Source organism: Macaca mulatta, chromosome 1, assembly GCF_049350105.2.
Source record: "Macaca mulatta isolate MMU2019108-1 chromosome 1, T2T-MMU8v2.0, whole genome shotgun sequence".
Taxonomy (NCBI): Eukaryota; Metazoa; Chordata; class Mammalia; order Primates; family Cercopithecidae; genus Macaca; species Macaca mulatta.
Window position 1 is genome coordinate 149,890,870 of NC_133406.1, and position 11,262 is coordinate 149,902,131.

The 11,262-nt window shown below is 49.9% G+C and overlaps 1 protein-coding gene across 1 annotated transcript; it reads left to right on the forward strand.

Annotated features, from left to right (window-relative positions):
• The first annotated feature begins 4,884 nt into the window (after positions 1-4,884).
• BARHL2 (BarH like homeobox 2) lies at positions 4,885-11,037 on the forward strand. Its single transcript, XM_001089467.4, has 3 exons — positions 4,885-5,979; positions 7,837-8,062; positions 9,952-11,037. The coding sequence occupies exons 1-3, from the start codon at positions 5,349-5,351 to the stop codon at positions 10,262-10,264; spliced, it is 1,170 nt and encodes a 389-aa protein (XP_001089467.2). The 5' UTR covers positions 4,885-5,348; the 3' UTR covers positions 10,265-11,037.
• The last annotated feature ends 225 nt before the right edge of the window (positions 11,038-11,262 follow it).

Here is an 11,262-nt window from a genome sequence, read left to right on the forward strand (position 1 = left end):
TGTCCCAGTCTCAAGCACCTGGCATAGAATGAGCATTCAATAATGTTTATCGATTGAGTGAATGAACAAAATGAATGAGGGAAGGAAGAAGTGAAAACAAATATAGCTACTGGGTGTTGCTTATGCTAGAAATCATTGTCACTTTTGTGTATAGTATTTAGCAAACTCTGCTTTACATTTTGTAAAGAGCTCTTACATAGAAGGTCTTATTTGGTCATTAAACTCACCCTGTTCTAAGCAAGAGCTAGTCTCCTCTTTAGTGGAGGAGGAATTTGGTAATCGAAAGGTTAAGTGCCTTGCCCACAAACACAGAAAGTGGTAAAATGAGATGAAAACTCTCTTCTCCAGCGTTCTGTACTCTACATTTCTGCTTACCTTCCTGTGGTTTGCCTCTGTACAACACACATCTAACTCCCAAGGAGAGCCAACTTCCTTCCAAACTGCTCATCTTTATAATTTGGTGAAGCTTATAGCTCTTGCAAATTGTATTACGATATCAGAACTACCTCTCAAAACTTTCATTCCACTAGAACAATTAATAATTACACAGGTTATCATTTTAACTTGTTCCTGTTAACATACTTTTCAGTTACCTCTTTTTTGCTTTCATTTTATCTTTCTCTATCTGCTCCCAACTCCACTCTCCCAGTTGCAATTTATTTAAGGGACTCAGTTCCGTTTTTTTCATATTTTTGTCTCTGTTTTCTTTTTGGTCAGCAGAGCTGCCAGGATATTTCTCTTTAATGTATTATTTTTTCTAAGTAAGTATGTATCAAATTCTAAAATAGTTGAAAAGATATTGATAAATTGAAAAAAAAAAAGGAAACTTCCGACGTTTCTGTAGCTTTGAAATGGCGAGAGGTCAGACAATTGTCAGGGAGACAGCCTCAGAAGGTGCAGAGCTCATTTGTGTATCTTGCATCTTTTATAGAAAGAAACAATAGCTCCTCCCTCGGTTCGGAGCTCTTGGCGCCGCCCAGTGGAGGGAAGCGTCTTTGCACCTCATTCCCCTCACTTGGCATTGTCATCATGTGGACCCTTAAAAACGTTCAAATTAAATATGATAGGAAGAAACACCAGCTCCACGTTCATCACAATGTGTGAGTGAATTTCTTCAAAGTTAAGTTTCATTTTTAAAAAACTGAATGCCCTAGTTTAAACACAATCTCAAATACTAAATCTAGATGGTGAAAGTGGATCATAGAGAGTTTAGGAACAAAATTTGCTAAATATTCAAGTGTTTGAATCATTCTCTGAGGTGGGAAAGGAGCAGCTTTGATGCTGATCGGCAGTGATGTGTCCTTCAGAGCCGGGAAGGAAAAGTTTGTTCTCTGTTACCCACAGTTGGCAATAACTGCTTTCTAGGCCAAAATTCCAAAATCTTCCAAATATTAAAAAAGTTTATTTTTTTCTCTTCCCCTTCTCTTAAGGAAATGAGGGCCTGAAAGTGACTAATTACATTTAAACTCATGTCAGTTTAGAGACTCTATTTAATTGTATTTTCAATCCAGTGAGAAAATCTAAGATTAAATCCAGTTAAGGCATTTTCTTTCGTTTAGCAATATGATATATCTGCACCCTGTTGTGTTTCTGAATTGTGATTTTTTAAAAAATGAAAAGTGAATTATGTTTGCCAGAATATGCATGACTTCTTGGATGTATACATTATATACTTTCAGGAAAAAAAATGCAAGAGAGGAATGTGTCTGGGGAAAAAACAACCGAGAAAAGTTAAACAAAACTCCAGCTCTGAAAAAAGTTTTTTCATTAAGTTTGTAATTTGGTCTTCAAGTCCATTTGTGAATCTTCAGGCCACCACTAACATCGCAGCCTTGATAAAAGTTAAGGTCGTGTTTTCCCCTCACCATTATTGCTACTGGAAGCTGATCTAACACCCACCCAGAGAACTCTTCTGTGATATTAACCTTTTCTTAAGAAAATATGATCTGAGACATTCACAAAGTGGGGCCTACTGGGTTCTTGTTTGCTTTGCTTTAGAGTTGTCACAAAACACGCACTCCCCTGCCCCCAACACTTCGACTTTTCTCTCTCCTTTTAAGATTTCATTTTTTCGTAGGGTCATATCTCCATCGTCTCCCCTGCCAATGCTGTGAATTATTCCAAACAAACAAACAAAAAAACCCTGTCGAACCGCCTAACACAAGCTGTGCGATCAGCCTTTTGAGCTCTTGAGTCATTTTAGGCGTCGGAACAAAACAAAAACAGGCTTAAATGAATTATTTATCAAGGTCGAGAATAATTGATTTGTGCAGTGCCGTAAGTTCTGGATTTTAAATTTGTTTTATCCCCCTCCCCACTTCCCACCCTGAATACGCAGCGAGGGGAGTTCGAGTTGGAACCCCCTCAGGCCTAGGAGAAAACGCAGCATATTCGGGAAGTTGGTGGATGATGATGTTGGAATGGGAAGAACCCTAATCGATATTTGAAGAGGGAAGAGTAGGTAGCGTCCGCCTGCAGTCTCGGGCAGCCCTAGAGCCTTTCCCGTCCTCCCCACAGCGGTCAACTGTGAGAGACGCGCGGGGTGCTTAGGCTGCGAAGCTGTGCAGCGCCGGGCCCTGCGGCTTCGGATAAGTCACCTCCGCAAGTCCACCGTCTGTGGTTCGGTAACCGCGGCCGAAGGCCGAGGCCGAGCCCGCGAGCTCTCCGGAGGGTCTCCCGGGCCAGCACTCAGTTCCCGCGCCAGAGGCGTTTGATCCAACCCAGTTCCAGCCTAGAGTGGCCCGACCCCACCGGGGGGCCCAGTCACCCGTTCCCTAGGGCCTCCCGGCACCCCTCTGGCCAGCGTCTGTCCCTGCCGGGATTGAGCATGTCCCGAGTCCCCGCCTCAGCTCACCAACCCCGACTCCTCCGCCAAACTCCCCTCGCCTTCCGAGAAGTGCGAGAGCTGCCCGGATTGTGCATCTCCTCGCCTCCGTCCCTTCAATGCCCGCTGTTCTCTCGGAACAGCCCTAGGAAAAATGGCACGAAGACGATGAGAAACAGCTCAACCCACCCTCCAAATAGTGCTGTTTTTTTTTTTCTGGGTCAAATACACCAATTTCCCTAGGAAAACGCAGGCAGGATGAGTCGGCCAGCTACCCCCTTCCGGACCCAGGGCTCACACATAAGCAGTTCCGACCGTAAGGCAAAATCTTGTCCCAGGAGGTCATTTGCCTCCCTGACACCCCTCCCTTCGTCCTCAACAGATAAAAGCTGTGGCCCAGAAAGCGACCTCCAGAACTGCAACTAAACCCCAGATTTCGGCCCAGCCTTTGGAGACGTTAAAGGCCACTCGAACATCATTCCAGACCTAGTCACGGAAGCAATGCCCGCCTCGTAGATTCATAGGGTTCTTAAAATGGTAATTTGGAGTAAAATGTAACTCAAAGAACTTTGAATCATTCATTAGCACCTTATAATTACTCTGCTAATTAGGTTGACACGGCACTTAATCAGGAGTAATATGCCGTCTTGTCACTGGCACTTCCCATTACTCTGACATTCAACAAGAGACAGGTTGGAGACGTCCTAGAGAAAAATAATGCAAGTTGATACCCTCCAACGAGGCGTCAGTCATGCTCCGGGTCCCAAGCGGATCCGCAGTGACTGTTTCCTTTCCAAATGAGCGCTCGCCGAAAGGGGCCAGGGGACAGGGTTGGACGGACTGCCGGGGGGCGCGGCAGGGGCGCGGGCTGCAGACCAGCCGCTATGGGTCCTGAGCTCCGCGCCCGCCCGACACCGCAGTGAACCGTAGCTGCCCTCGCCACCAGAGAACGCCTCGGGCATTAGCTCCCCTGTTCGGGAGAAAGCGTCTGGCCAGGCATTTCTTCCAGCACGGGCTCTCACTGGAGACCAGGCTGGGTCCCCGGCTTGGAGCTTCAGGTCTCGTCCTCCCCTAGAGTGCCTGGTGGACGCGGACCCGGCTGTGTCCCTCTCAGGGACCCGCCGCCCGCTGGGCCGAGCCCAAGAGCCTGGGTTCGTTGGGGGAGAAATCAGAGCCCAGAGCCTGCCCGCATGCTTATGCAAGGCTCTGGCGCCTGAAGTGACACACTTTTCTGTGAATTCCTTCAGGGATCCCCTTCCTCCTCTCTTAATGTCTTCGAACTATTCCCGCGCGCGTTGGGGGAGGCTGCGAGGGCGGCCGCGCTGGAGCCTAAAGGTAAGTCCCTACCCGTCCTCTTTTCCCTCTCTCTTCTGACTTAAGAAAACGGGCAAAGCCTTGCTACTTTTTTTTTTTCTTTCTCCCCTTTGGTTCCCTTTCTCTGGTCTCCCTCTGATCTTTTCCCCGCCTCTCCCTTTGCCCTGCACTGGTGATTGTGGACACCGGGACCACTTGACTCGGAGTTCGGTTCAGGGATGCGGACGCAAGGATGTGCGGCTTCTCAAAAGAGCAGCGAAGTCCGAGCCGAGTCCGCTGACCGGCTCGCGAGCGCTGCGCCTATTGGCTCCCGGCACGTCGGCGTCCCTCGCTCGCGCGGGCGCGGCCAATGGGGGCGCGGGGCCGGGCGCGCGGCCTCGGCAGCGGGGGCGCGGGCCGGCGCGGCGCGGCGCTGGGAGCGGCGGCAGTGGCCGTGACGTCACGGGAGGGGGTCGGCGCCGCCCGCGAGCAGCCGGATTACAAGCGAAAGCGCCTGGCAGCGGCCGGAGTCGCCCGGCATCGCGTCTCCGCCGCCTGCGCCGGTTCCTTCTCGCTGTCCTCTTCTTCCTCCTCCTCCTCGCGTTGCCGCGGCCGCTGCGGCCGTGTCTGCCCCGCAACTTTCCAAGAAAGTTCAGAAACTCGGCTACGGGGCTACCGAGTGGCGGGCGGCTGCCACCTCGGGAGCCGCGGGGGAGCTCTGAGGGCGCGCGGCCGCCCGGGCCTCGCCGTCGCTGCACCTGCCGCGTCCGCCGCCGCCACCGCTGCTGCCAGGTGCCAGGCTGTGGACAGACCCCGGCAGCGGCGGCGGCGGCGGCGGCGGCTTCGGGGTAGCTTCCCGCCGCCTGCGCTTTCGCCTGGGTCCTCCGCGTCGCCACCGCCGCGCCACGTGCGCAGTCGTTCCTGGAGCGCTAGTTCCTGGAGCGCACGTTCCGAGCTTTCTCAGAAAAATTTTTAACTACCCCCCCCGCCCCGCATCATCTTTTTTTCTTCCCACTCCTACTTTTTGCATAAGAGAAAAAAAGTTGTGTCGAAAGTATCCACCGATTGCCACTTCCCAATTACCCTTCCTTCTCTCCCCGCCCCACTTTTTTTTTTTTTTTTTAAGCGGCGGCAACATTGTTTGGTGTTTATTTTGTTTTACGATCGATAGCTTCCTTCGCTGGTTCCGGGCGGCTGCTGAACGGCGGAGTGGCGTGGACCTCATGTAGAAATGACAACAATGGAAGGGGCCAGCGCGTCGAGTTTTGGAATAGACACGATTTTATCCAGTGCCAGTTCAGGCAGCCCGGGCATGATGAATGGAGATTTCCGTCCGCTCGGTGAGGCCAGGACCGCGGATTTTAGGAGTCAGGCCACCCCATCTCCCTGTTCGGAGATTGATACCGTAGGGACGGCGCCTTCTTCTCCTATTTCAGTCACCATGGAGCCCCCGGAGCAGCATCTGGTAGCAGACGCGACCCAGCATCATCACCACCTCCACCACAGCCAGCAGCCGCCGCCACCGGCCGCGGCCCCGACCCAAAGTTTGCAGCCTTCGCCCCAACAGCAGCAGCCGCCGCCGCCGCCGCCACAGCAGCCGCCGCCGCCCGCCCAGCAGCTGGGCTCGGCCGCCTCGGCCCCCAGGACTTCTACGTCTTCTTTTTTAATTAAGGACATCTTGGGCGACAGCAAACCTCTGGCGGCATGTGCACCCTACAGCACCAGCGTATCCTCTCCCCACCACACCCCGAAGCAGGAGAGCAACGCAGTGCACGAGAGCTTCAGGCCAAAGCTCGAGCAGGAGGACAGCAAAACCAAACTCGACAAGCGGGAGGATTCCCAGAGCGACATCAAATGCCATGGTGAGTCCCACCACCCAGCGCTCTTGGCTTGTCCTCCTGGTTCCCAGTCTCCCCTTCAGCCTTCAGCAGATCTCTGCTGGGGAGCGATTCCGGGCGCATCTCGGGCGACTGGGCGACGGTTAAAAGACTGCAAGCTGAAGGGAGGCCTGGGCGTGAGATTTGGGGACTCTTCGAAGTTCTGTTTATTGTTAAATTTCTACCCCACAACCTTCAACGGCCATCCAACTCCTTCCTTTGTTTTACTTAATTTTAATCTATTGGGGGTTAAGGGGGGGGTGGAGGGCATCCGACAGGAAATACTTTTCGTTGATAAAAGGGATAGACTTGGGGTTTTTCTAGCTGAGACTTTGGGAATGGGAATGGGAATGTGGGGAGGTGGGAGAGAGAAACCACTTAGCTAGCGTGGATGTGATCACAACCTGGTGTTCGTTCTTTAATGCAAGTGATTTCACCCCCCACCTTATTTTCTAAACACCATCACAGGAATTATCGGTTTTAATGAAAGAAAAATTTCTGAGTTTCATGAACAGAGCAACTTGTAAAAAATTAGATCGTGGTTAGTATAGGGAAGCCCGTAAAAATTTGTAATCAGTTTCTTAAAAGCACCCTTCTTATCCTATGGCCTCAACTGAATATCTGTATCCTATGAAGATTTTTGGCCCCTTACAAGTAATTAGGAGGTAGTATTTATAAAAATAAAATCTTTTGAAATTGGATTAATCTCCTTTTTGTTAAAAAAAAGATGACAATGGAAATTGTCCTTGAACTCCCTTTTCCCATTTTCTCCTCAGACAATTTCATAAGTAAATGTGGTAGTTTTTGCATGGGAAGAGTTTTAATATACCAGGAGCATTTTTTCTTCCTTTACAGATACGTTGTTTTTTTTATTATTGATCCTTGTTTTTTCTGGTAAAGAAATATGCTGACTGTCTGGAAGGCAGGACGTTAGCTCCTCATTTTACTATTATAGCATTAGCATAATAGTGTCCAAAACAGATGTACAGTCTGGTCTGGCGATTTTTTGTGCACCAACCTCCCCAGTGGGTCAATTAGAGAGATTATTGTTCTTCCTGCAGGGAAGATCAAGGAGCACTGCACAAACGGGTACAAACAGGGAGGGATTGACATATCGATTTCCCAGCATTTCAGTAAAAAACCAAAGTTGACAAATAGAATCCGGAAATCTCCATGCTGTCACCTGGATGGGCTCAGTGATTTTGAGCTCAACTCGGTGTTTGGGTGACATACTCTTTGTGAAACTTTAAAAGACCCGATGCAGGGTTCAGAAAGCTTGATTCCAACATTTCCCAGGTGCATCTGAAAAAGAAAAACAAACACCCATAACTTTCAGAAAACAGAAAAAAGTAAAATGAAAAAGATGCCCCCTCCTCAAAAAAAAAAAAAAGAGTAGAAAGACCCTTTGAAAAGTACCAAATCAGTTAAACAAAGTCAGCATATTTCTTTACCAGAAAAAACAAGGATCAATAAACAATACTGAAAACAATAAAGAAAAGGGAGAGCATCTCTCTCAATCAAGGAAACAATAACAAAATAACCCTTTTTAAAAGTTTTATTTTTAAAAATTTTTACTTTTTAATTTCCAACCATGTGAAGATCAGACCCCCTTTTAGGCCCCCTTTAGAACCTCTGAACAAGGCCCCACACTCTGCAGTCTGAAAACAGCCCTCTTCCTCCACATGGGCTAAGGCCTGAGTGTGTGTGTGTTCTGGGGGTGGCAGAGTGTAGTCCTCCGAGGCCAGTGGTTGGCTTGGGAATGTGGAAGTGTATGCCAGGAGGACACTCAGTCCTTCCCCCATTCCAGGCTAACTTACCACTGTGTCTGGGTTTCTATGGTAGGGACAAAGGAGGAAGGAGACCGGGAGATTACGAGTAGCCGTGAGAGTCCCCCTGTGAGAGCCAAGAAGCCTCGAAAAGCAAGGACAGCTTTTTCCGACCACCAGCTCAATCAACTGGAGCGTAGCTTTGAGCGGCAGAAGTACCTGAGTGTGCAGGATCGCATGGACCTGGCTGCAGCGCTCAACCTCACTGACACCCAAGTCAAGACCTGGTACCAGAACCGCAGGTAAGGGAGGCAGTTTGTGGGAACAAAGGTGTCTGGCCATTTAAGTCATGAATCTTCTTCTCTCCTGGCCTCCAGAGACTCTAAGGACTGAGAGAGACCCTGGAGTGGGCACTTGGGTGCTTTAAGGATGAGGTAGGGATGAGCCACACCCCCAAGGTGAGAGGGACCAAAGGGCAGCTGGAATTTGGACAATTTTGCACTTCTAAGTGCTTTAACAGGTGTTACTTTTCCTCTGAAACCCGAGCCGCTGGAATTCCCCCCACTTCATCCCCAAATCAATGAAGCCACACCTTCTCAAATTGAGACATCTGTGCAGCTGACACTCAGGTCCAGAGAGCCTGCGCGGTGCACCCCTTGGGCCTGCCCCAGGCTGGTTCCAAAGGTTTGTAGCTGACGACAGCAAGGCCCGGCCCAGCTATTGCTATCTCCACAGAGCTATCCCAGCCGCCTCAGCGTAAATGTCCTTGCTTTGGCCTGTGAGGCGGCTGGGAGAAGCAGGGTCCCAGCCTTGGTCAGTGTAGCTGCAGAGACTAGGAGAGCCCAGCTGGGTTAGAGTTGGTTTGGCAGCTGCAGGCTGGAGAATCGGCGGCTGGCCAAGCATCCGTACAGGGAGAAGGAGGGAATGTGGGTCTGTCCCCTGTACTGGCTGCCTTTGCTGTCTCAACATGGAGCAAGAGTGCTGCAGAACCTTCCTGGCACTGCTCCTTCTCTAGAAGGGAAATTAAGAAAGCAAAAGTGGCTGGTAGTGCTTGCTGGGCCGGGAAGTGTAGAGCGGAACCTGGGCAATCTGAGGCAGAGGTTTCGCTGTGTTTTCAAGACTGGCACTCATCTCCTTGTCTCGATTTTCTCTCCCCCTCCTTTTCTCTCGCTTGTGTTCTAATCGTCCATAAGTGCGGTTGGAAATGCCCATCCAGTCGTCATCTTTACCATAATTTTCTGTCTCATTACATACGGTTTCAGCCACCCTAATTCTGTCGGAAAACATTAGTGTCATTTGTAGCCAATTTAAAATGGGCGACATGTTTATTAATTTGGCTGGAGCTGCCGAGTATGGATGGCCCACCAGTCCTGCGTTCCTTCATAAGTCATTTGAGCAACCGCCTGCTCTCTTCTTCCTAGCAGGGTGTGCAGTGGGGGAAGGAGGAGACTGAGAAAAGCTGATCACAGGTTTTGATTGTTACTTTCTCCCTGAGGAGGAAATATCTTGAAATGCATTTCCCCCTCAGAATGGCCAGGAGGTACTTTGCCCTTGGGAGAGCCCTCCCTCAAATGAATTCCATTTTGAGACCTTGTTGCCATCCTCCCCTTAAGCTCCCTGCCCACTGTAAGGTCCTGTCAGGCTTATGAGAGAAATATGTCTCCCAGCCCTGGGGACTGATAGGGGCTGGGGTCCCTGACTTAGGAGTCTCTGCATCCTTTTGTTTATGGTTTCTTCTCTCTCAGCCTGTGGGGGAAGGAAGAGGGGCTGAGAGCAGACTCTTTGGGATTGCTGGGAGTGGGGGGACGTGGAAGGGAAATTAAGGAAGGAGGAAAGTGACTGCTTGTGGAAGTCTCCTTTGGCCCTAAGGAAAGTTTCCAGAAGTAGTCAAACTACAAGGGGGGCAACAGCAGAGCAGAGCTTTAGGAAAAGGCAGCGAAGCTTGTAGGATCTCATTTGTGAGGGTCTCTGCCATTGAAGGTATAATTTACAAAACTGGCTTTGGGTTTGGGTCTTTCTGGGAGCAAGGCTGGGGCAGGAGATGTAGTGCATTGCCAGTTTGAATAGGTCTCTGAGTCTTCCTGCCACCCAGGGGAGAAAGAAGGAGGAGGCAGGAAGGGGCCAGAGAAGGGGCTGGGTCTTGGTGCCTGGACCATGCCCACAGCATGCCTGCACGCCCGCTTTCTTTCAGGACCAAGTGGAAGCGGCAGACAGCGGTGGGCCTGGAATTGCTGGCCGAGGCAGGGAACTACTCAGCGCTGCAGAGGATGTTTCCATCGCCTTATTTCTATCACCCAAGCCTGCTGGGCAGCATGGACAGCACTACGGCGGCGGCGGCTGCCGCTGCCATGTACAGCAGCATGTACCGGACTCCTCCAGCACCCCATCCCCAGCTGCAGCGGCCCCTGGTGCCCCGCGTGCTCATCCACGGCCTAGGGCCTGGGGGACAGCCAGCCCTTAATCCCTTGTCCAGCCCCATCCCGGGCACTCCACACCCCCGGTGAAAACATTGCAGGAAGGCACTGCAATCCCTTCCCCATATCCCTGCCCAACCCGGACTGCTGCCCTTCCTCTCCCCGCTCCAGGCCACTAGGCCTCCCTTGCAGCCGACTCTGGAAGGCAGAGGAGTAAGAGAGAAAGATGCTTACCAGTGGGTTGGGGACCCCCAAAGAGGAGCCAGCCCTCTGCTCTCCATATCCCCACCCCTAGAAACAGGGCTGGAAAGCTCCCCCACAGCAGTGTGACTGGCAAAAATGCTGACCCCACTCAAAGTGCGACCAGTAAGTGAAAACAACAAAAACAAAACCTCAGATTCTTTTAAAAAAATGACTTTAGGGACAAGCAGGAGGGAGGGAGGGGGGAGGGCTCAGGAGGGAAGAAAGAAGGGCACGGAGCGGAAACCTCACAGGCAGAGAGAACTGTAGATGGACAGCCAGCCTCAAGTGCTGAGGCAAAGGGCGTTGCCGAGGACATTCCGTCTGCCCCAGAGAAAAGAGGAGGGTAACTGAGAACTTTGCACTGATTTCTCATGACCTTTTTTCTTTTGGAAAAGTGGCATGCTCCATAATATGAAAAAAATGTACATTTGAAAGACTGAGTGATAAGTGATATATCATATTTATTATATGTTGTCCAAAAAGAGTCACTTATATACGTTAGTAAAAACATGATTTTTCTTTTCATGTCTTTTTGATTCAGTAAAATAAATGCTTAGACAAAAATATAGATTTTTTTGTGATTGAAAATTACAAAAATAAAGTTTATCTTTTTTTAACAAGTGATGAAATCCAAGGGAGCTGATTTTACTAAAGCAGAATGTACTATGATGAAATGCTGACTTGGTTTAGAACGACAAATTTCTTCTGAAATATTAGGAATTTACAAAATCCGTAAAGAAGTTGGGTTGGCTTGTATAAAAGCAGCTCCATTTTTCGTGCTGGCCTCTTCGGAACCATTATTTGATAAGTGTGAGTTCCTTTCTCTTTAAGTGGATGGTTTCAAA

Excerpts from the sequence above, each read along its gene's own strand:
- BARHL2 (XM_001089467.4), top strand. The coding sequence starts at position 5,349 with ATGACAACAATGGAAGGGGCCAGCGCGTCGAGTTTTGGAATAGACACG. Across the intron at positions 5,980-7,836 it reads GAGCGACATCAAATGCCATG|GGACAAAGGAGGAAGGAGAC; the intron begins GTGAGTCCCACC and ends TTTCTATGGTAG. Across the intron at positions 8,063-9,951 it reads ACCTGGTACCAGAACCGCAG|GACCAAGTGGAAGCGGCAGA; the intron begins GTAAGGGAGGCA and ends GCTTTCTTTCAG.